General features: G+C 48.1%; 1 protein-coding gene across 1 annotated transcript in view; it reads right to left on the reverse strand.

Annotated features, from left to right (window-relative positions):
- Positions 1–391: 391 nt before the first annotated feature.
- TBX15 (T-box transcription factor 15) overlaps positions 392–25,159 on the reverse strand; it is an 89,366-nt gene continuing 64,598 nt past the window's right edge. The window contains exons 6-8 of the mRNA XM_086608362.1: positions 23,673–23,737; positions 16,294–16,391; positions 392–1,176 (exon numbers count right to left, since the gene is read on the reverse strand). Coding sequence (XP_086464488.1) covers positions 392–1,176; positions 16,294–16,391; positions 23,673–23,737 — 948 coding nt within the window. The remainder of the gene's footprint in view (positions 1,177–16,293; positions 16,392–23,672; positions 23,738–25,159) is intronic.

A 25,159-nucleotide genomic window follows, 5' to 3' on the forward strand; every position in this document is an offset into this window, starting at 1 on the left:
TCGGAGGGCAAAGCCTTGGCGGGGGACAGAGCCCAGAGGCACGGCTCCCTCCGTGCCGGGAGCTCACACGAGCTCAGAGTTCATGCACAAACGGTACAGCCAGCTTCTGCCCAGCTTCTTGTTAAAGTCTCGCCCTTGTCTCCGCAATGTCCAGAAAGAGCAGATGCTCCGTGCCAGGTCTGGAGGACCCGGGCCGCAAGGAGCTGCGACGGCTGTCAGCCGAGGCTTTCCACGAGGTTCGCTGGCGCACGCCTGGGTGGCTCGTGTTCGTGTGTATCAGTTCAATACTAGTTCCACTATAAGGTTGAAGGCACAAAGGTGTTGGGATGGGTTTACCCACGGAAACGACGAAGGTCCGGCTGCCTTCGATGCCGAGGAGAGGCACGGCTTGTTAGACCATGTGCACGGACATCTGTGAGGAGGAGCCCTGAACCGCACCGTACTGCCTGTTGTCGCAGGCGTTGGCCGTCTGCTGGTTACCGGAGGGAGGGCTGAGCATGTGCATCCCGTGATCCATCCCTGTGGAAAGGTATTGCCTCTCTCCGAAGGCCCCGCCGGATGGGGAAGAGCAGAGTAAAGTGCTTTGGGAGGTGGTGAGTTTCTCCGGGCTGGCCGCCAACCTGGGGGAAGCGGGGAAATTGTATCCATAGAGGTTGTAGGGATTGTGGAGGGAGAAGGCGTTGTAGGAGCTCTGCTGCATGTGGCCACCACCGAACATGTGTGAAGAGGAGGAGGTGGAGGCAGGGTTGCCCGCTTGCATGACATACTGAAACTGGGAGCTGGGGAAGGATCCCAGCTGGCCGCCGTACGCCTCCATCTTGCTGTTGCTGGGCAGGGAGGAGGGAGTCGGCATTCCTGAGATCAAGGATGGAGTCCTCTGAGGCATGAAGGTTTCGGAGGGCTGCGAGGCGGGAGCGGTGCCGCTCTGCAGCCGGTTGTAGCCGCCGTCGCCCAGCCCCGGGTAGCTCTGCAGGGCAGCCATGTTGCTCCTGGCGCACGGCGGGTAGTCAGAGAGGTTGAGGTTGCAGAGCTGGCTCTCCCGGCAGCCGACGTTGAAAGTGTTGGGGGCCAGATGAAAGGCTGGAGGGGAGCAGGACGGAGAGAGAAGGTGAGAGGAAGCAGAGGGCGACGGGGTGCCCGTGCTGGAGGTGGTCGGGGAGGTGCCTGTGCTGCCTCCTGCAAAACAAAGCAGACGGGAGGGTGTTCAGAGCCCGGGGCCGCATCTGCGGAACGGGACCATCTCGTTAAAAACCAGCTTAGTCCAATAAAGAAACAAGGGTGGTAAAACGGCCACGGGAAATCCTAGCTTTTCCTGGCAAGGGCCCTCACTTTATTGCTAGCACCCCTTGGTCTTTCCTGCTGCTTTTTTGTTATGATTTTGTTTTTCAATGGAGGTTTTCTTCCCTTTTAAAATAGGAGAGGGAAGCACGGCTGCACGGAGCAACTCAGGGCAGCGGGGAAAAGCTGTGAGGAAGCACCGCTCCACCGGTCAAGAGATCTGCCATTTCCAGGCATGTTTATCTACTCTTTTTCTAAAAAAAAAAAAAAAAAACAGAAAAAAAGATCTCATCTCCTTTCTCCTGGTCTGCAGGGAGACCACCCGTCAGCGGTGGGTCACGTATCCGTGTCGGTAGTATCAAGGTATGACACATCATTTATGCCACGATGAGAGAACTGATTATTTTGCACAGCAGGAGCGCTCACGTGTTCTGACCTGGGAAAACAATACTGCACGACACCACCAAGAACGGTAACACACCGACAGTAAGTGATATGAAGAGGCACAATTTTGAGCTTGAGAGGAGATAATTTATAGGCAAGAGTCTGAGTTAGAGGAAGCTGCCTTGGCCAACCAGGAATATCAGTCCTGTGCTTAAGGGAAGGCAGCTGTCTGGTGTGAAACATATTTCTTTTTTTCCGTTCGAATGATTCCCCTTGCATGAGAGTCCATTTCTGCATTAGGACAACTAACTCTGAAGATCCTTGTAAATGGAGCAAAGAGGTGCTGGTGAAGAGATCTGACCAGGGGATAAGTAGAAGCAGAGGAAGGTTCTGCTAGCAAGTTGTCCATGAAGACAACTGGTGAGGCAGCATTTTGGACAGGCTAGAAGATGACAGGTGAGAGGCAAAGAGACTGGGAAAGAGGGCATTAGGGTGGGCAGCTGGAATTTAACCAAGGCAGAGATTGAGGATCAAATTAAGGGACAGCTTTCTCTTGTGTCATCTTGTGGAAAAAAAAAAAAAAAAAGCAGGATTTTGAGACCCATCTAGGCCTGCTGCAAAATGGGAGAGGAACTGAATGCAGCGCTGCTTGACGAAATAGAATAGGTGATGCTAATTGTTCAGAGATGCTCTACAAAGACGGGTTCTATATCAGTACATGATGGTGAGAATGTGAGATTATATCTCAGTATGGGAAAGACGTGGACCTGTTGGAGCAGGTCCAGAGGAGGGCCACGAAAATGATCAGAGAGATGAAATCTCTCTGCTATGGAGACAGGCTGAGAGAATTGGGGTTATTCATCCTGGAGAAGAGAAGGCTCCGGGGAGACCTTATTGCAGCCTTCCAGTGCCTAAAGGGGGCCTATAAGAAAGATGGAGACAGACTTTTTAGCAGGGGCTGCTGCAAGAGAACAAGGGGTAATGGTTTCAGGCTAAAAGATGGTAGGTTTAGACTAGATCTAAGGAAGAAATTCTTCACTATGAGGGTGGTGAGGCACTGGAACAGGTTGTCCTGAAATGCGGTAGATGCCCCATCCCTGGAAACATTTAAGGTCAGGTTGGACAGGACTCGGAGCAACGTGATCTAGTTGAAGATGTCCCTGTCCGTGGCAGGGGGGTTGGACTAGATGACCTTTAAAGGTACCTTCCAACCCAAATTATTTTGTGATTCTATGATATCCCACTCTTTCTAACACAGGTAGGATGAAACAGAACGGGGCATTGGAGTGAAAAATATAGCTTTGAGACGTTAATAATATTTGGGCTTTTTTAATTTAAAAAAATTTGAAACGAGAGCCAGAAAAAAGAAGAAAAACAGCCTTGGGTAAGCACAGCCTGGAGTGGCTGCAGCTGACCCAGGCAGCATCAAGAAAAGCCATGCTGCTGTGTTGCTGAGTCAAAGCGGTCGTCCCCAGCACCAGCCATGGGGATGAACGCTTACTTCTGAGCCAGACTCCTTTGGATATTCACTCAGAAGCATAAAAGAGAAGCATTGAACCAAACCTCCATTAGAATTAATGGGAAAATCTGAGGTTTCAAATGGCATCATGGGCTTTCTATTTGCTTCCCTTCTTGACAACACTGGCATGCTCAAACTTGCTAGTGTTTTTGCTCCATGAAGACTTTTTGTATGAATTTCTGATTTAGTATTTATTTTAAAAGGTACGCTTCTCTGGTTCATTTGAAGTCTCTTTCGGACAACGTCCGGCTCATTTTGTTGAGGTAAGTTAAGAGGGTACCTCCTCCAGCTTTTCCCCCAGTCTCTCTGTTGCAGGAACATCTGCCTCTACACAAGCACTTCCATTGCAAAGTCTGTTTTAGTTGAAACTGCTGATAAAGGTGAGACTGAACTGGGGTTCACAACTACAGACACACGTTTTCCTGCTAGCCCGGCGCCAAAGAGGGTAACCTCTGGCAGAGGGGGCAGGCAGCTGAGTTCAGATATCATCACCTGGCCATCAAAGCCCAAAATAAAGAGGTCACATAATCATGAAACAAATCCAGCACCAAGTGTGATGTATTTAACCCGCAGTAATCCCACACTTGGTTCTTTACACCACATATTTCATGAGCAAACTTCAGACAGTGACTTACTTGCTGACAGTGTCTGGAGAATAAGTAAAAATACATGTGCATATAGGTACGAGCTTTTAACGATCTGTTTGAAATAAAATATATGTAGAATAAATGATTAACCTCAAAGTCTTCTTTTCAGTCTTCCTTTACCCCACGGTTAACCTTTAAAAACTATGCAGGAGAAGAGCACGCTCACCAGTTACCTCGAGCATCAGGCTGTAAACATCTGCTGAGTTAGGACTGAGTCGCACCCATACCCGAGGCTTTAGCTCCACAGAGTAAGTAGAGATCTCTGATTAGCAGCTGAGAAGGTCGTTTAACGGTTCCAAAACTGAGAATTGCACATTCATAGATTCATAGATTTCTAGGTTGGAAAAGACCTTAGAGATCATCCAGTCCAACCGTCCCTAATCCCCATTAAACCATGTCCCTAAGTAGATCATCCGCCCTGTTCTTAAACACATCCAGGGATGGGGACTCAACCACCTCCCTGGGCAGCCTAAGCCTAACACATTTCAGGTTACCCCCAAAGAGAGCCTGAAGTGATTCTGTTCTGACCTATCCCTGTTTGCAGGCCAACAGGAAAACCCTAAAGTGACAACACAGCAATTAGGAAACAAAGTAAAAAAAAAGATTATTTTTTTTTTTCTCCATAACTTTAAAATGACGAGAAGGTGAGAGATCTACCAACGGGAGCGAACGCCAGACCTAATACCTGTTTCAGGAATGCTTTGCCGCGGATGCCAACCCCAAGCACAGGACACACCACGCTTCTGCTGCACCAGAGCGTAACGCAGGAGCCTGAAGTTCCTGATCACCTGCAGAATAATCTTTACACCTCGAAGTGGAACGGGAAGCCATAGAAAGCAAGGCCCATCTCGGCTCAGTCTCCTCAGAAGCCAAACAGCTCTACTCTACTCAACGATATTTCTGCTCCGTCCTTGCTGAAAGCACTAAGAATGGGCCAAGGCAACCTGGACTTTTGTGAAGTTATAACTTGGACCGTAGCTGTTGCGAAGTCAGCCAAATACCCCTGGAGATGGCAGCGAGCCCAGCAAGTACATCACACCATTCTGCAGTCTCAGATACACAGATGTGTAAGTCATTGGAATGGAAGGCATGGATACAAACCAACCTAGTTAAACTGATACACAAAGCGATGCTTAGGTCTGGTTTAAGTCAAGTGAAACCACATTTAAGCAAGAACAAAATGAATCCACCAGTAATTCTCCCCTGTTCCTTTTCTCTACCCACTGCTGCCCCTGGGAATAATTGCCAGCACCAACAGCATTTACCAGTAATGTCACAGTATCTCTCACCTCCAAACTTATGATGATTCCAAAGTGACTCATTATTATTGTGTCTAGTCTCCAGAAGATAATTTCTGGCCCTGCGTACATCAGTCCCACATACGTGTGGTTAGCAAGTCACATTTGCATAAAATACAAGGTTTGTAATTTCAAAACCTTCTCCTTTGTATCTGAACCCTGACCCGCATGGCAGATGAAAGCATCCGTCCTCACAGTGTCCTGCTGTTATGTCCAAGGTTTAGCCAAGCTCTGGTGTCCTCCTGAAGGGAGCCTGCTCTCTCTCTGGGCATGTAAGTGATAACTAAGTTGACCTTATCAAAGAGATAGGAGCATTTCCAAAGAAGGGGAGCGGGGAGTAACCTAGTGCAAGAAAGATCAAAACCTGCAAACTGGACTGAAAAGCAAGAAATAATTGGTAAGGAGGGAAGGTGGAAAAAAGAATGCAATCATGGTGGAAGACAGGGAAACCCTGTGGGGAGGTGGGATGTAAAGGCAAACCTTCTTCCCCATGCCAGCATTCCCTCTTGTGACACCAGACAGAAATGCTGGCTCTGCGCCAGCGTCAAATACCTGCCCACGAGGTTTTGGGAAGAAACTATAGCTTCTCATCTGGATACAAATAAGAACCATCAAAACGAAATTTCATCTCAAGTAGCTGATGACCAGTCTTTCTTCTCCATCACGTGTCCTTCTAAGCCTTGGTAAGGGTGCTGTCTGCCTGGACGTTCCAAACAGATCCTTGCTTTCACTTTCATCTAGCCCGAGCTTGTGCTAAGGACAATTTCAGGATAAACTGCAAGCCCAAACATACCCAGCCCAGGGCATGATGTGCCTTAAAACGAGGGGCTAGAGTTTTCTTGAAGCTCTCAGCATGCCAAGGTGCCTGAAAGGCAATGGGGACCTCTTCGGCATAGAGCAGGTCACGTAGAGAACTCCTAACGTATAGATAGAAACACACCTGCCAGAAGCCGTGTCAGCCAAGGGAGCAATTGCGCATGGAAAATTTTCTGGGATCTCTCTTACGAATGACAGCACACTAACCAGTTGAGCCACAACTTCTCCCAACCTCCTTTCTCCAAAAAACGCGCATAAATCACCCTTTGGGCTCAACCACGGAGAACTTTCCTTGCTGATGTTCCCAGGCATCCATCACCTGCAGTGACTCCCTTCCATCCCTCAGTCCCTGAGGTTCCTGCTCAGTGCAGAGCAGGAGAGCACGCAGGAGCCGAGGCTGCAGTCAGTGCAGGACATCTGAACGTGAGGGCCACGTCCCGCACGACGGCAGAGTCTCGCGGACAGCGAGAGGCAAGAGCTTTAGAGTAGTTTGGCAACGTGACCGCTGCCGTCGTCCGACCACGCTGGCAGCCGCCAGCGCTTGGCGTGGTTGGGCTCAGACAGTGATAACATGGTATTCACTGTCTTGCTGGCAACGGATGTGGCTGAGGGTCCTCAGAGCTTGTGCCTTGGCTTTCTAAGGAGGATGGGAACCACACGGTGATTTGTCTTAAGATCTTGCATTTTGTTATTATTCTCCAAGTGCCAACACTTATTGAACAGCTCAGCCCACTCCTGCCTACAAGCCAGTTTGGTTTATCATGGCCATAGAGAGGGGCTGCAGGTTCAGCATGGTCAGCCTCTGGCCTGGAGGCTGTACTCAGCCCACCAGGACAGTGTCTGGCCCACTGCCTCAGCCCAGTCATCCTCTGCCCCCAACACGTGAGCAGAACTTCACCCCAAGGCCAGATGCCTGAGAGAAAGAGGTGCACAGCCTCATTGACCTGTCTCCTGGAGGAGCCACAGCCCCTCTTCTGACACGTCCAACACGTCATTATCCCCACCATGTGCCAGGCACGTGTCCGAGCACCTGAGGGTGTGGGAAAGAGGGGCTCCAGCTCATGGCTCTCCTCCTGGTGCTGAACCGAAGCTAATAAGCCCTCCTGAGAGGCAGTTTATATCCAGGTGGGCACAGAGCCATGCTAACGCAGCGCTCCAGCTTTCCAAACGGAGCTGGCCGGGAGCTGGCATGTGTCTGGCCAGCGTGGAGCACAGGCAGAGGAGCCTGTCCATGCAGACGTACTCGAAGTCACTCCTGAAAGGTCTGATTTTTGTGAAGGCTCTACAGACACGTACACATATGTAAAAGGATTTTCTAAAGCACTTGGAGATATTAACTCTTCCCAGTGTTTTGCAATGTTCTACCCTTGGCCGTAACAGTAAATAAATGTGAGGGCCTGCACACAGGAAAACAAATTTGAACAAAAAGGTAAAACCCTGTTCCATTGGGCATGGCTTGAGAAACTTACTCCCTGTGTTGCAGGTTACTGCACCTTTGGTAAGGAACTGCACCTCTGGTCGCAGAACAAAAGGGAAATACTTGCCCAAAGGGGTGTATCTGGGATGGTAACAAGGAAGGGTTTGATGAAGATTCCAGGTGATCTGACTGATGGATTTTGAAGCCAGGAGGTGACACTGTAGTCATCTGATCTCATGTCCTTTAAGAGCCAGGCCTAGCCCAAGCCTGGATTCCTTCCTGCTTCAAGCAGCACACGCCGCAGCACCACTCAACACCTACTTGCATCTCCAGGTATCCAAACACCACAAAACCGGGTGTCACTCCTGCTCCCACACATCATGACAACCTTTGTCTTGCTAGTACAACTGACAGCTCAAGGTCTCTCTTCCTATCCCTAGTTCTCCAAATCTCAAACCTACAACCTTCAGAAGGACTGAAAGATTCTTCATCACATCCTTCTTGTGCCACCACTACCCCTCTGAGTTCCTTCTTCACCACCTTGGAAAACTAAACAGCTTTGATGCCTCTTCTTTGTCTACTCACCAAGCGAGGGCAGGGACACCTAGTTTGTGACCTGCTGGACTCTTTCTTTGTTCTTTCCCCATTTCTAGGAATGAAAACTTCCCTTTTTCATGGGAATGAGAGTCATTTCTGTCTTCACCGAGTGTAGCTGCCTGTTTTCTCTCTAGAGCCCTTGGCCAATTATCAAATTACAAATCTGCTGGTAAAATCTTTAAAAGGCCCAAACGAGCCCCAAAATCCACCGCACGCCAAGCCGCTGGGTTGGTGGGGGAACTGTCAAGAGAGCCGTGCAGTTCTTCGAGACACGGCTCACGGAGCACAAAAAGGGTGGTTACGGCTATAGAGTTAAGTGGGAAAACATGTGCGTGTGGCACAAAAGTGAGGAATGAAAGGAAATTTTATTTAGGGTTAGTAAATTATAGAGAAGGACCTTTTTTATAAGTTTGCCTCAAATGACAAGAATTACTGGAATTAATGGCAATTCTAGAACAACACAGATTTAGCTGTTACGGATTTCCGCAACACAAACTGAGCAGTCAGCCAGAGAGAGATGAAACTTGCCTCAGCCATCCTCCGACACAAACCACGTTCAAGATCTAATGGTAAAAAAACAACTCTTTTTTTTTTTTTAATGTGGATAAGTGCTCCAAAAACCTACAATTCAGGATTTCTGATTTCCATTCCCACCTATATCCAGAGCACCAAGAGAGCTTTCCCAAAAGTAAGAGATGACATCCCCTTCCCCATCCCTCCAAGCTGTCTTTAACACAAGGGTTTCTTCTCCTGCCATAAACACACGGTGTGCTCTTGGGCCAGCTCCACGTTGTCGCAGGAGAAGGTTTGTTGGACATGATTTTGTCTTGTGTGCAGACAGCTGTAACGCGGCGTACGCAACGCTTGCGTGATCTCTACATCAGCTCCTACAGAAACGTCTCCTGTTTCAAACCAAATCAAATCAAGTCAGGCTTGGAGGATGATGAGCCCCTCACTTTAGCTGAGAAAACTGCTCATCAGTGATAATTATGCATGGTCCCTCACATCTACAACCATCAGCTGGGCACAGGCCTTGACAAGGAGATGATGTAACGAAAGGCAGCCCAGGAGATGACGCTGAATGAAAAGAGCCTGCACAAAAGGACTCCCTGTGGCACAAATCCTTCAGAAAGTCACAACAGAAGCTGCTGCAACTGAGATGAACTGAAATTGTGGTGATTTCTTTGGTGGTGACAAAAGTAAACTGAATTGCAAACCTCTCCTGCCGTTCTTGACGGAGCCTGCTTTGGGCCAACGCAGGCCCTGGATGTTCCAGCACATTAAAGGATAAAAAAATACAACAAACAACTATGAAAGCCCAGAGGCACTGCAGTTCAAAATGTCTGAACTGAGGAAAACTGGCTCTCCATCGTGGCGAGCTCAAAGCACACACCGCTTTCAACTCGTGTTAAAATAACAGGCCGCTCTGAGGACCTTGTGCAGACCTTCAAAGTCTCATTGCTCCTCTCCATTCACTTGTGTGAAATTCCATCACCACCCATGAGACAACAGAGATTTAGGCTTCAGTAATTAGACTTTGGGCTAAACACCTCCTTGGAGTAACAGAGTGCTTCAGGCTCCTTTCAGGTCATCAGAGCGTGGCGCAGACTTGGACTTTCAGCCCCTCGTGTCACCTCTGGGAGGGTGTTTTAGCTTTGCACTGTGAACGGTGAGACCTCGAAGCACCAGAAACACCTCTTCCCTAAAGAAAAACCGTCTGCAGCTCAACCAAGAAGAAGCTGGAGCAGTTTGCTCCCTGTTGCTTTGTTCAGCTGAGGCAATCTACTAGCCATTTGAAGCATGCAGCAGAAACTGGCTCTTGATCCCAATAACTCTGGCAACAACTGCTCTGTTTCCAATCTCCTCTTCAAGGTCAAGAGAATCAAGACGATAATTGAGACCAAACTCAGATAATCTGACCTCTGCCAATAGCCTAGACTGTTCACGATTGATTTTGAAAGGGAAGCAGCATCCAGATTATCCTGGTGGCACTGCTGAGAGAACCGATGGCTGCCGTCAAGAGGCAAGTGGCCAAGCAGATGTATCGTTGTTCAGCCTCCTTTGACATCAGCAGCTCCGCTCTTTTGGGAGATGCTATTTTGGGGATCTGGGATCGCAGATAAAGCCAAAAGGATCTTAGTAGTTATTTGCTTCTTTCTGCCTCAAGGTGCCTCTGATGCCTTCAGCTGAAGTTCTAGAGGGCTCAGGCTTTGCTCCACTTGACGCAAATACACATTTGCGCATTCACCAAATTGTTTTCAGATGAGGGCAATCAGAGAAGCTCTCTGAGCACCACACCCAACACGGGGAAGAGGATTTTACCAAAGAAGACATCAGTAACAAGCAGTGCAGAAAAACTTTGGCAAGACCAAAGGTGAAAGAGGTGATGCATGCCCAAAAAGGGCATGTTTACAGACAGGGAATCTGGAAAAGCAGCAACACCCCAGGCCAGGGTGTCTGTCTCCCATCTGCTAACGCATTGTGCAGCCTTAGGGTCTGTCTGGACTCCTCACCACTACCAGAAAACATTGTTCCTTTCCAGCGGTGAAGGAGCAGGTTGAACCTCTTCCACATAGAAAAGAGGGAGCCTTTTGTGCTTATCCTTGCGGACACGAGACTGCAGCGCTGGGATGATGCTACTCTCAACAACCACTAACGACAGTTTTGCAGACTAATGGGCAGCCTCTCCGCCTCAGGTCTCCAGTCCAAGAGCAATGTAGATGCTCAAGTTGATGGAGAACAGGTTGAATCTACTAAAAGCAACTGGTCGAGCCCTCAGCAAAGGTGCTTGTTCAAGTGAAGCAGCCCTATTTGGAAGGAAATGGGCCTGGAGAAGTCACCAGTCAAAGCTCAGACGTTCGACTCTCACGGACTCAGTGTGCACGTATCAAAGCATAATTTAACAATGGAGTAAAATTTTATGTGCTGCAAACCTGCCGATACACCACATCACGTGACTCTCATCCTGGTCCCGAAATTCTGCTTCGGAGGCAATTCTCTTTACCAGCTGCCACGGTACCTTCAATTTTACTTTGCATAAGTCATCAGCTTTTATAGGAAGGATCAGATACTGATCTCTGTTCCAGCATTGTCCCAGGGCCTTTCTCGTCTCCACGTCCTGGCAAAACTTACGGTCACTGACAGCAATCTGCTCATCTCACTGTCCTGTGGGAAACTATCACACAGGAGCCAGCCATGGTTCCTTATACTCTTGGAAAGTGACATAATCCAGAGTTACTGGAACTCTTAGTTTCTTTTTTCCTCCTCTCTTTTTTTTTTTTTTTATTTTAATGTTCCCTGTTAAAAATCTAGAAACTGAGCCACATATTTTTAATAATGAGAATCTGGATGAGGTTCAATCTAAATTTTGAAAATATATTCCAATTAAAGACTTTAATAGATTCTTGGCTTTCCCCACATCTCATTGCCATGTGCATTCAATAATCCCAAGCCCCCTTTTCCCTAGTAATAAGTGAACTGCAGAGGGGGTGACATCATTCTCCAGAAGGTCAGCCTCCCCTGGACTGCCGTTTTCTGAGCATTTCTTACAAAGTTTCTATTCGAGGGGATTTTTTTTTTTTCCCCCAAACTGTCTGCAGATCTGCTGTGATTGTGTCCAACACAGCACTTGCCCTCGTAAAGCCATGATGACTTTTGGATTACGTGCTCCCAAAGAGAGGGTTTGCAGCCAGGCCAGAGGGTTTCACTGACAGAAATGGCATGTCTTCTCCTCGGTAGGACAACACGGTGACCACTCAGGTCACAGACCTGCAGAGACTTACTGATGCACTTGACTTCAACGGCAACACGTGCAAATAAAGCTCGTGGACTACCAGTGTCAGCCACAGCAGGCACCTGTGTGACTGGTCGTGATACCAGGCTCTGCAGTTTGTGTGGCAGCTGAAACCTGTCATTGTGTAGATTAGAAAGTTATTAAATCCCTGTATGAAACAGCTGCATCCAGTGCACCCAGTACGAATTCGGTGTGTCGCTGTGGCCCTTGCTCAACGCACAGCTTGGGCTGAACGAACGAGCAAAGCACTAGGATGCATGTGGAATGGGAGAAAGGGTAATGTGGAAAAAATTATAATACCTTTAGATAATCGTATCATGTGGATGCATCTGGAATACTCTGTGCAGACTTGGTTTTAAAGAAGTGATTAAGGACCTGGAAAACTTCCCACTTGAAGAGAAAAGAAACGACTGGCACTGTTCACTGTGAGAAGCACAGAAGGAGGACGCAAAAATCTGTAAAACAACTAATTGTATGAAGAAGGTAGATCAGAGGGAACTTCTGTTCTCCTTATCTTGTAACATCCCACAAAAAGGGATGAACGTTCAGTTAGAGTAGAAAAATCAGAGCCACAGTAACATAGTGTGTTCCTCACAGTTGGAGGAACTGTGGAGGAAACCACAGTCACAAGAGTCCATCGAGGACAAGTGACATCAAGCTACATTACACTCTTCCCTCTGCTAAATAGTATAGGCCATAAAGATTCAGTGCTTGATTTTCTTTTTGATTAACTGTGCAAACTGATTTTTCATTCTCAGGCGTCTTCTCCAGTCAACAAATCATTCCACTTTTTTTCCCCTGAACCCTCTTCAGTCTCTTTCCACCCTTTAAAGATACGTACAGTAGGAGACTACATTGTCACGTCAGTTTGGAGCTAGGAAATCGCCTCCCCACTGCTTACCACTGCTTTTTTCCTACACCAAACATTGCACATCCCTTTCCATCACAGTATGACATACACCATCCCTTGCCTGTGCAGTGGCTTATCCGCTGAGCCTTCCAAATTTTTGCCAGTGCCAACACTTTCCAGCACACCAAGTGCATATGGACGTCCAACGTTTAGTTTCCAGACACACAACAACAGATCCGTCCAAACTGAAAGCCACGCTTAGTTTGAACACGTGCAGGTTACCACGTGCAGTCTCCATCCTCTTCATACCTTCATCCCCGCCGTTACGGACCACTCTGCAGTCGGTGTGAGATTTGTACCTTTCAGCAACCGGGCCCTTTCATTTAGTTCTGAACAAGTTAGTACTGGAACCAGTCTCTGCAGAGCAGCACTGGGACTGTCCTCACTGGATGATGTTTCCATATTCATCACATCAGTTTTGAGATCAGTCAGCTACTCGTTTCTTAATACATGCCAATGGTAACTTTTCCAAGCTGGCACATGTGGCAGTAAGTTAAATGCTCTGCAAAAATCCATCACACCTATACAGTTACTTCTATCAGTCCAGTCTCTAACCCAAACAAATAATTCTGTTGGACTTTTTTTTGACAGGACTATTTTGGAAAAGGCAAATAACAATTTTATCTCATAAAAAAATTACCAAGTGACAAAAGAAAAGCTAAGAATCCATAGCAATCCTTAGCATATGAAAATCCATATAGCAGCAAAAGCACTATATATTGCTGAAGTCCCAAGTTTCTGTCCTAGAACACATCATTTTTCCCATCACAGTAAGGGGGACTCATCCCTCGAAAATCAGGGCTGAATTCCACAGTTCCTCCAGGGGATCTGTTCCATCACTTCGCTAGAATTCCTATCAGTGGAGCCTATTGCTTTTTTCCTGCCCACCACAGACAGCATCTTACTTCAGCACCATGATGTCCATCCGTCCTCCCTCCCTCCCCTCCAGGCTGGATAACCAGAACTCACTCCCCAGCAGCGATGTTCCCTCCCGGGCACGTGGCCACTTTCGCTACTCTGCAGTACACGTGCCCTCCTCTTAGGTTGCAGTGGGTACATCTGACTTCACGAAGAGCCACAGCAGAGATGAGAAGTGAGGAAGGACAGTTCACACATCCCAAAAGGCTCCTGTAGCCCCAGAGCAGCTTCCCAGAGCCAACCACGTAGCATCCCTTTCTGGTGCCAGCTGTTCAGCTCCCCGGGAGCTGATTTGCTTCTCATCCGTAGCCATAACTAAAAACATCCATTTTGGTGTCAACCTCAAAGAACTTCATCCTAAACCAGATGCAGCCTACGTAAAACTAACAATTCAAGGGATAAAATGGAAGCTTGCAATTCATCGAGTGTTTGTTCAGAAATGCTTTGGAGACAACGGCATGATCTACAATTAAAGTGTCTGTTTATTAAAATAACACCCTGAAAACTTCTAATTTGTAAAGATGCAAGGGCAGGAGGTAACGGCCCGCAGCTCAGAGCACTGAAGCTTCAGGTGGGAGAGAGGAATAGAGTCCCAGGCAAGTCCCTTCCATGAAAAGCCTGGCTGGGGCTCAGGGGATCTGAGCTTGTGCTGAAGTCAGCTGCTAAACACCAGTGATTTATTCACCCGCCACACAGTTCATGTGCTGGAAAGCAAGGGGGTGAGGAGAGATGGACACTGTGCATCCTGCTCCTCTTGGGTTTGGAGGGAAGAATCACGTGTGGCTTAAAGCCATCTCAGCATTTCTTGCTCCTTCTGCTAGGAATTCCAAGACCTCCTGACCGCTCTATTTGTGCTGGTCCTTGAGGCTTGTCCTGGCAGCCAGAAATTAAAGCAGAATGTCTGTACCTTGGCTTTGCACCCATGGCTGAGACCAGGCACCAGCTCGTTACAGCAGCCACTGGAGAGGTGAGCACTATGATGGAGGGAATATTTCTGATTCCTTGTTCCGAGGTCGCTTCGCGTGGCTAAACGCAGAGCTCAAAAGCAGTTCTGCGGTGAGTTAGTGAGTTTGGAGGCTGACCTGTGGACACGACTTTAGTTAAGGGCTGCCCTAAGGCTGGTGGCCTGTGGGGTGGTGGTGGTGGGCTGCCCAGAGCTGGCTGCTCACAGGGCACTGGCTTGCTTCCTGATTTTTCAGCTGCTGAACTATATCAAAACAAGCTAAAAATACATTAAATATTTTCCTTTCCTAATATTACCTTACCACGTAAGCAATAGCTGGACTCGCCACTAGGATGTTATCTGATAACGGGCGGGAGGGGAGGGGAGGTGTGTGAGCCCAAACTGGGGGTGAGGCAGAGGAGGGGGGTTGCTTCAGCGACCGTGACCAGAAGGAGAGGCTGTTATGTTTCTATTTAGGTGGGTGATGAAAACATTTCCGAATCCCTGCTTTAACCCGTCTCTGACCGTACTCCCCACCACCCAGTGCTCCTCGACCCAAGCCCCTGAGCTTGTGCAAAACCTCTCCTGCCCCGTGCTGCCCTGCTGAAGGTTGGGTGGTCACGTAAAGATCGTGCATGGGGAGTTGTGGTCTGTCCTCCGCTGGTGCTGTGCCATCAGAAAAATGATTTAGTGGGCGAGCTGGGCTGCAGGGTGTTGTACGGGGAACTGGGGTGGGCAGTGGACGGCCAGAAGAGATGCCCTTCTGATCCTGCCCTGGTGATGGGCAGCCCCAGCAGCCACTGCTGCTACCCTCCCTCTGGAGGAGACCGTGGCTTCTCCAGATGGATTCGAGGTCTGGTGGGAAGTTTTGGGGTGATGTCAAGCTCAAGCGTGAGAGGCTGGAGAATCTGCTACACAGGGCATGCATTTGGCTTTGGCTGTTTAACCTCACAGATGTTGGTGTCAGATTAGAACACGGCTTTAGATTGTTTCTTTTCTTGCATTTATATCAGAATAAAAAACCCAACCGGATTGCCCCAGTACCTCTCTTCCCAGTGATCACTGGTTTTAACTAGAAATAGCTGCCATGAAGTGAATGAGGAAGTCCTATCAGTGCAAAAAAAAAAAAAAAAAAAAAAAAGTAACGCAGCCTGAAACCGGAGCTGAAAGCCCTACTTAACAAATAAGAGATGGAAAGGGCAGAAGCTATGAAAAGACACAGCATGAACAAGCGGAAAACACTTGGCCTGCCCAATAATTCCTCCCAGCAAGTCTCTCCAGCCAGGCCACTGGGTTTTGACAGCGAGGTAGCACGATCCTGGGGGGGAGGCAGATTTCTGGTCTCCTAAAGCTTGCAGAGGACACACACCCCTTCCCCTTGCGTTCCCACACCAATGGCAAACCCGAGCTGTAAATGGGGAACAACAGGTCTGACATGCTGGAGCGTTTCCTCGGTCTCTCTGGGCTCTCTCCACACTCAAGTCATGCTCAGTACTCAGGCTGGTTCTCCCAACCCTGTGCTCCTTCCTGCTCCTCCTTCTGCTTTTATGTGCGCTGGGGACTTCAAGGGAGGTGAAGTGGCTGCACTGCAGCTCACAAGGCACAGTTTGTCCACCCTTTCCATCCATCCTCCCTGCTCGGTGTCCCTTCACCGCAGTCAAGAGCTCAATGAGGTGCACAAGCCCTCCTGGCCACACAGCAGAGCACATTGCTGCTCGTACACCCTCTTCTGCTCTCTCTACCACCTTTTGCATGCCCGTTTTGTACGCTCACCTTGCTGCTTCTGCATGGTAGTGAAGTCTTCGAAGGTGAGAGTGCGCACGGGGGGCCTCCAGAAGGCGTAGGTCTCCATGATGGCCTCCAGCCCCGTCCTGTGCCATGAAAATAAAGCAAGGAGAGAAGAACGTCAGTCAGCTGGCAAGGGTATCGGTGCCGGGGAAAGAGGGCTACCACCTCACTTGACAGGCTGCCAGCGGCCACTGAGAGGTCACCTGGGCATCTGTGAATTCCTCAAGGGAGCCCTCCGGCACAGGTGCTGGCCACTGCAGTAAAATGACATTTCCCCAGCCCAGGATTTCAAAAGGCTCTAACAGCCTTCCAGCACCTTTTCCTTTTTTTAACAAGGATCCTGAACTTTCTGTCTGCTTTGCAGGGGACACGGGACCGCCAGCTCCTCAAGGCACGCTTTATGGCAGAGCGGGCTGCCGCACGCTGTGGATGCGAGCTGTGACGCCAACTGGGCAGGGCTGGGATTCAACCTTTAGAATCAGAGAGATTTTGTGGATTGCCTTTCCCTGCCGCCTCTTAGTTCTGGGCACTGCTTTGAAGCACTACAGGAAGCCGTCCGAAAGGGAATCTCCTTAGATTTGGACTTCAACTAGAAATGCGTAAGAAGTTTTTTATAAAAGATTAGTAGCATCTCTGCTTTGGGTCCCTAACGCACCCCAAAGACAGCACTGAAGAGAAAAAGCCAAAAATGAAGTGAGAACTTTTCCTCTTGAAGGGCTGGGGTCTCGGATTTGTTCTTATTTTCCCCACAGAAAGCTAGCTCTGATGAAAGTTTCCAACTCCACGGGCTCAGGGAGGGCATAGGTGCATTGTCAGGGAAAGACCTCCGCGTTCCTTACGAGACATCGCTCTGCTCCCTGTTCCTCACCCTCCTCTGCCTCTTTTCCAGCAGTAGGTTACAGCCCTCGCACTGCCCGGACACGACGAGAGATGCTTCGCCGAACGCGAGAACGTATCCCCTTTCAATGCAAAAGGCTCCAACATCCCCAGAGCCTCTCATCAGATGTTGAGCTGATACTGGAGCTGCCTTTTGCTTCTGAAAATGTCCTTCTGCACGTGCCTCCACTCACTCAGTTAACTTTCCAAAGTCTCCCCGGAAGCTCGGATGCTTTAAATACATCGGAGTTGGCAAACCAAACTCTGTATTTTAAGAGGAGGTTTAGAAGAGAGGTTGTTGCATGGTGTTTATTAGCTGCTAAGCTGTTAGAAGTAGAAACAGAAGACATCTCTGCATAGCAGTCTCACACTAGCGCTGAGCACGTTACAACAAAACTATTCGGTTAATACAGCGGCCTCTGCCAGCTCATGGAGCTCAGAGACAACACGGCAGCGCAGAACACGGACCCATCTGCTAAGCTGGGCTCTGTGTGCAAAACCAGCTCGTCGACGACCGGTACCACCCCCAGGATCTCCCCCGCTCCCCATCTGAGAAAGCCACACGTGTTCAGACTCCATCTGCTTCATGACACACGCAGCTGGGAAGAGAACTGTTATCTTTTTGCAGCCACATAAACCATTCCCAGCCCAAACAGGAGGGAGGACCTTCTACTGCCATATACCCAGAGGGCATAAAACACCCCGAGCAAGTCGCAATGCACCAAGACCTACTGCTGAAAGGACCCACCTTGACGACTAAAACCAAGTAACACATCCAGAAAGGCAGACTGAAAGCTCCAGCTGTGCTAATCCAGCTGCTCTGCATCTGCCACCGGGGAAGGAGGGAGGCCAGCTTGCTAAACCCAGTGGTCACCCAGTCTGGCTCAGTCATCAGATTCCCGTGCACATAACCCTGCTCTGCGCCAGCATCTGGCTTCTAGCTCTGCTCTCCTGACCCCATTCCAGTAAAATCCAGCCCCTAACAGGAGGTGGCTCAGGGAAACAGTAAAGGCAGTTAAAGCTATTGCCCCGTCCTCTGCCTGGAGCCTGCGGCACTCTCAGCTCAGCCTGACTCACAGTTAAAAGTTTCCAGCTCTCTGGCTACCACTTTCAACACAGTTCTTGGAAGGACTGTGTAATTTGTACTTCTAAAAGAAAAGGAAAAAAGAGAATAGTCAGGAGATAGCGGAAAGAAAAAATAAAAAAGTAAATCAGGAATAATACACTACTGTCAGAGGGTGAACTCCACTGTGCCTGTGAGCCCATAGAAGGTAAATCATAGAATGGTTTGGGTTGGAAGGGACCTCAAAGACCATCCAGTTCCAACCCCCCTGCCATGGGCAGGGACACCCTCCACTACACCAGGTTGCCCAAAGCCTCATCCAACCTGGCCTGGAACACTTCCAGGGATGGGGCAGCCACAGCTTCTCTGGGCAACCTGTGCCAGTGCCTCACCACCCTCAGAGGGAAAAATTTCTTCCTTATATATAATCAAAATCTCCCCTATTCCAGTTTAAAGCCATTGCCCCGTGTCCTGTCACTACACACCCTTGTCCAAAGCCCCTCTCCAGCTTTCTTGTAGCCCCTTCTCCTACACACAAATGTAGGTCCCTGTATACTACTAGATCATTCTTTTTTCCTGGTTTGATTTTTATTTTTGCACAGAACAAATGTTGTGGGTGTTTCTGAAATAGTATCCAAGCAGAACACACCCTTACTGAACTTTCTGTTTCTCCCACGAAAGACGAGATCCACGAGACAGAAGTCTCTTGGTCTAAGCTGCTCGGCACCTACCGCCCCACGTACGGAGCACTGCAGAAAACCAACATGCAGCCATGAAAAACAAGCTTGGGTCAGAATGCATACACCTTTGCATGACTGATTTTACAACTCTGTGCATTTTTTTTCTTCTTTCTGTGATGTATTCTTATTTTTGTAAAAAAAAGAATGGTGAGATGAGGGGGTGGGAATCAAGAAACTCCATCTCTGTCAACTCCAACAACCATCTCTCCCATAGTTTATGACATCAGTGTGGTACCAAGATATCCAGAGTCACATCACAAGTCTCAGCCACAGGACACAAAGGTAATGCTCTCCCAGTCAGCAGAAATACTGGAGTGTTATTCTGTGTGTCTTCCAGCCCCTAACAGGGAAAATAAACCCCCCCTGGCCAACAAAGAGACATTTTGGGACAGTAATAAATGCTGACAAAAAAAAAAAAAAAGAGAATTGTTTTCAGCATTGGTGAAATCTCAGCAACTTCTTTTGGGCTTTGGTGAGGGCTGCTGGTACCAAGTGTGCTGAACATGATCCATGTGGCATCCACTTTCTCTTCCAAAGAACTGCACTGAAATATTGACTTCAAACCATCTATCAGGCCATAAACTCTCCCCTCTCACACCATCTTTATGAAGGAAGTAAAAAAAAAAAGTATCAGAAGACTCACTGCCAGCTTTATTTTAATAAGGTCAGTCCTTTAAAAGGTATCCAAAATTCGCCCTCTCTTTTTCATTTTTTTTTTTTTTTATTTTTAGTGCTATAAAGTTTTAATAATAGGCAATAAATGAAACAGTTCCATTGTCTGAAAAACGAAAAAAGATGTACGAGCTATCTGTGCAGCTCCGTAATCCATCCCATACGGCCAGCCTCGCCATTCCCGCTGCACGCGGGGTTCCGGTCATCGTCCCATTGTTCACTGGGGAAGCCAAACTACCGGCTCCCAGCGCCCTCCTGGCTCCCTAGCCCTCCACAAAAGCTCAAAGAGCATTTCCAACACAAACAACTTTTATCCACCTCAGCTGCCCACATCTGAAAGAAAAGTGCTGGTTCTTGCCTTCAGCTTAGGGTTTTTTTCCTTCCCTCACCCTGCTGGGTTTCCTGACTGTTGTCCCTTCTGGCTTCCTCCTGGAGAAGGAGCTCCCGCAAGCATCCTACTCTCAAATGAACTTTACTCAGTCTCCAAAAATAGGCTCTGTGGCATTAAACCCGTGCTCCCGTTACCCAAACGCTTGGCTGGCTGAGCTCCACGTGCCAAAACCCTGATCCCAGTCTCTTGAATCTCAGGAAAGCAGCCGAGTCACACCTGCCTCGTACGCACACCACCTAGGTGTCCTTTCACCACCAGGACCAGTTCTCTTGCTTCACCTTCACGGATGCTTCACGTGCTTTTGCAGATAAAGCAAAGAGGGACCTAAAACCCTGTAGAGGGAGTCTCTACCAAATGGGAACTGGGACTCGGCCGCCTAGCACAGGCTAACTCCCTGCTCCACCAGGGCTAACAGCTGGATTGCTGAACACCATCGACTGACACGGTTTGAGTGCTCAGAGGCTGCAAGACAACGTCCAGCTGCTGAGCTGCCTGCATCCTTCCCTCTGAAACACCTCGCTGCTCCTTCTCCCAGCTCAAGGGCTGAGGCAGCCAGCCCCGAAGGGAGACAGCCATGCAAGCCACTGCACGAGATCCCAGAAGGCATCCGTGAGAAGATCGCTCTCCCAGATGGATACAGGCAGTGACATCACGATGGGGTGTCCCCGAGCCCCACGTTTTTAGCAGTCTCTTGTATGAACGGAAGGAGATCACAGTCATAAGGAAGCGCACGGGCAGGCTGTGAGCTGGTGGAAATGGAAGATTTAAAAAGGGGAAACGGAAGATTGGCACTTGATTTTAAAACTAGTTTCTGCAGCAGGCAACAACAGTGAAACAATATCAGAATAAGAAACAAGCGAAGGAAAAACATCCCTCTCCGTTTCATGGAAAAGCCTCAGCACAAAGCAGAAAGGAAACGGCCTAGGGAGGAAGTACCTAAGAGTTCCTCTTCTCCCACCGTGCTCTGTTTTCTCCAGTGTTGTTTTTTTCTCTCCATCATCCACTGGCAAACTCTAACCATGGCTCCGATTCAGTATCCCGATGTCGCTGGGTTATGATGCCCTGGAGCAGCCTCAGACGTTCTCTGGCCCCTGCTGCTCCCACACTTTTTTTCTTTTAAGACCTTATACAGAAAACCTCTTGGACATTTACTACACTTGCCTGTTTCACAAACGGCCCCTTTTTCAAACTATCCTGTTTCTTTTTCAAAGGAGGCCTATGTTTTCCCATGGGACGTTCTCCAGCTACAGCCCGATAGCTGACCGAAGTGGTTGTGAGGATGTGGGAAGCTACAGAGCATCATGGTCATCACCCAGGTTGACCACTGATCCTTACGAGATTAGAAAGTCACAGGGGGAGGAGAATCCAGCCAGCACAGCTAAGAAAAGTCCCATTTGGAGACACTTCCCACACACAGCTTGGACCTCAATGTTTTTCTCCCTCCTGGTTGTACATCTATGTACGTGTCCTCTTCAAAGGGAGCAGCTGAGCCTTAGAGTGTCCTCCACAAGTCACAGGAGCAACTCCACCTCAGCCAGAGCTCTGCTTGTGCGGCAGGCGCCTGGCTGCTATATATGCTCACAAATACCTTTGCCTGTTTTCCCTTCCTAAAGCCTCAGGCTGCTCTCTTTGATGTGTAATACCTTAAAGATTTTAATTCCTCTTTACATCAGCAGAGAGCCTTAGTGAGCCCTCCCCACAGCTGCAGCCGTGTAGCAATTTCCTGCCCTTTCTTAAATCAATGAGCTACAAAGATCAGTAATTCCCAACCTTTTCAGGAAACTGTCCAAATTCACTGGGCTGGGACCTTATTAATGCCTTCCACGTTCATCTAGCCCACCATGTACCTGGAACTGCATCAATCCCTCCTCTAAGCCCAGCCCCAGCGCAGCTGAAGACCTCGTGCCCAGGGCACGTCCTGCTCCCCCCGCACCGGAGCGGAGCGCGGAGCAGCGGAAAAGTCCCGGATGCCTCGAGCTGGGAAGTCACCAGGTCAGGAAGGTGTCTTCCTTGTGATCACGGAGAGCGTGGTGTTGGAACAGGTGAGGGAAACAGGGAGCAGCTGTGGATTCACGGCACAGTTCCCCTACGGAACCGGGAACGGAGCGCAGCGGTCCTGGTGAACGCGCACAAGGGGAGCGTGCAAGTGGAAACTGAATTCCGGTGCCCGTGGGGATGGCAAACGAGGGCTGTGCACACACAGAGCCTCGCTTCACAGCCCTGGGGTTCTTGTAACCTAGTCGTATATGCCTCATTCTGTAATTAATTTAACATTTAAAGCCTCTGTCGCACTGATTTAAAGGATACTCTCATCATTTAGATCCCAAATATTTGGATCTGCTGCTGGATTCATGAATGGCAGAAAGAGTTCGAACATTTTATTCAGACTTTCTTATTCCTTTTGGATAACTCTATGATTTCTTTCACTAATGCAAAAGTTTTGTCATTAAAGTTCCTGCTTTACTATTGTGTTGTTAAAATGTGATATATTCTAAATTATTTGTAAAGTGTTCTGATAATCTTTTCACAAAAATGCTGACAAAATTAGGCAAAGCAGTCAAAGTGAAACAATCTGACACCACTGGGGAAAATCTGAAGTTGTTTGAAACTAGAACAGTTTTGTACTTTTATCCTGCAAACCTATTGGAAACTCAATTTTTCTTCTAATGTAATGTGAAGCAAGCATTTGTGCCCCAAGTTTTGGAATTTCCTGTGAAAATTCAAGTTTAAACGTGCCCTTCAGCCAGCTCTACAAACAATAAAGAACAAGCAGAAGTGTCTAGGTCTCCTCTCCTACAACTTTCATTATTTTGCAGTGTTAGCCTGTGACCTATTCGTCTGGTTTACAGTCTGCAATCCTCCATTTTTCTGTCTCTGTTCTTCATTTTAGTAACAAAAAAGATTATTTTTTTAAGAAACTCTACTGTGTCTTCACAAGTTCATTTATTTTACCCAATTCTTTGGATATCATGGCACCATATCAGTAATACATGAACAGCTTACTAATAACTTATCAGAGATGCTAAAGAACGTTTTAATTGTGTTTCTCAAGAAATGGAAAAGCTCAGAGGAGCACGAAAATAATAGAAATGAGCATAAATAAATTAATTATCCAGCAGGCACAGCAAAACATATATCCAGAAGAAAACAGCCTTGAAAGTGGTGGTAACAGAAGGGGTTCTGAGGTAGCAGTGACCAGGAAATTAAACGTACGACAGCAAAAAAAATACAGTCACAGAAAAACGTTGTCAAGCAGGAAAGTAATAAGCTGCCTTTACTGATATGTTGTTGAAGAATATCTAAAATCCTCTGTTGGGGTTTGGGACTGCAGGATCCAGGCAGGAGCAGCACTGAAGGAGACTTGGAAACAGAACAGGGGCCGTTCCAGCTGGCTAACCTGGGAAGCCTTTTCTAAGGAAGCCATCATTACACCTTGGATCTGTTTAGGCAAAGTAAAACCATCCTTCTAATTCCTCTAAGAACTAGCTCTACAGCAAACTCCTCCTGCAAAAAGTGGTGATGATCACAGAACACCTTCCTTGGGCTTCGACACATGCCCTGTGCACTTCTCAGGGGAAGGAGAGAGGAGAGCAGTGAGGAAACACAAACAAGCTCCTCTTACCTGTTTCTCCCAGAATCTCTGAATCCTTTAGCAAAGGGGTTTCTGTCAATTTTCAACCTGGTGATCTGCAAAGGAAGAAAAAGAGCATTAGTTGGACTCTCCACGTTTCTTTTCTTTAAACAAAAATCGCTCACGATTACCACTCTTGCCCAAACCACCTGTGTGATGATCTCTCATACTGATGTCCTCAGACTGACATTGAAGTCAACCTGTTTGTGGACAACGGAAGGGCATCTGCTTAGCAAATGAACGATGCCAGAAGCAGAAACCTGCCAGCATGGGGAAACCTGGCACAGCACGGGGGCTGAGAAGCTGTTCCCGAAGGAGAAGCACACCTTGGAGCCAGGTGCAAAACCCCAGGAGCTATAACTCATCACAGCCCATGTGGTTTGGGAAGCAGGCTTGGCTGGTTACCTGAGTTAGCTCAGCCTCAACACTCGACATATCCAGCAGCTGGATGTACTCATGGACCTTCAAACAATGCTAAGGAGAAGAGGCCAAGCAAAGCCCAGGTCACAGCCTCCAAAGACAGCAGCTGGCCACCCAGTCACGTGCACAACGTGCTGCTGCTCTGGTCAGTACCTGGGTGGCCCTTCAAGGAGTTTCTGGTTTGGAAATCTTTTTTTTTTTTTTTTTTTTTTTTCCCCCCTTTTTTTCCTCCTCTTCTAAACAAAGATGATGACAGCTGGGCTGAATGCTTTTGAAAAATCTTCCTTCCTGCCTTGTTTTTAGACATGAATTCCACGTTGGTAAATCTGGAAAATAATACTGGGATTTTGACCTTGCAGCCTATGGGATCGTACTCCCTGTCGGCTATTCCCCAGCCTCGTACAGCACGAGAGCTTCTCTGTCAGCCTCACCTTGTCCTGGAGACCCCGTCTCTGGAGCGAAGAGAGAGCAGGATCTCCAGATCCTATCAAATTTGAGGTGTTTTTGCTGAAACTGCTCAAAATTTAGTTTAATACAGACTGATCTGAAGCGGATTTGCAGGTGTTTTGCTTCTGTCAGAACCAAGCCCTTCCTCTGGATATTAACCTCAGATCTGGAATGCAGCTCCTATTTTTGCAGGAGCTTAATTTGTGAACTTAATTTCCGCTAGCCTGACTTTGCAGCTGTCCTGGGACTTGTGTGTACAGAGACAGATATGTTCTGTGGAGGATGGAATTACAGCAGAGGGAATCCCTGTGGTGGATTTGCTAACATTTTACAATTGTTTCCAGAGACGCTTCTCCCAGTAAGGCAAAGTTGTACAGCCACTGGAGGGCATGTAGGTAGGTTTAAATCCTCCATGTAGAGGATTTAAATTTATTTTTAATGAGAAGGTTTCTCCAACCCATCAGAATTCTCTTCTACTTGTATTATAAAAATCCTCCCCCAAAATTTTGAGGGGGCAAAATGCCCAAATGTTTGGAATTCAGAGAGACAGGAAGAAATCCCTGTTCTTCCTTACAGGGAGGTGGCTTACAGAGTCAATGCCTGACAGAGAT

This window comes from Tauraco erythrolophus, chromosome 1 (genome assembly GCF_009769465.1).
Source record: "Tauraco erythrolophus isolate bTauEry1 chromosome 1, bTauEry1.pri, whole genome shotgun sequence".
Taxonomy (NCBI): domain Eukaryota; kingdom Metazoa; phylum Chordata; class Aves; order Musophagiformes; family Musophagidae; genus Tauraco; species Tauraco erythrolophus.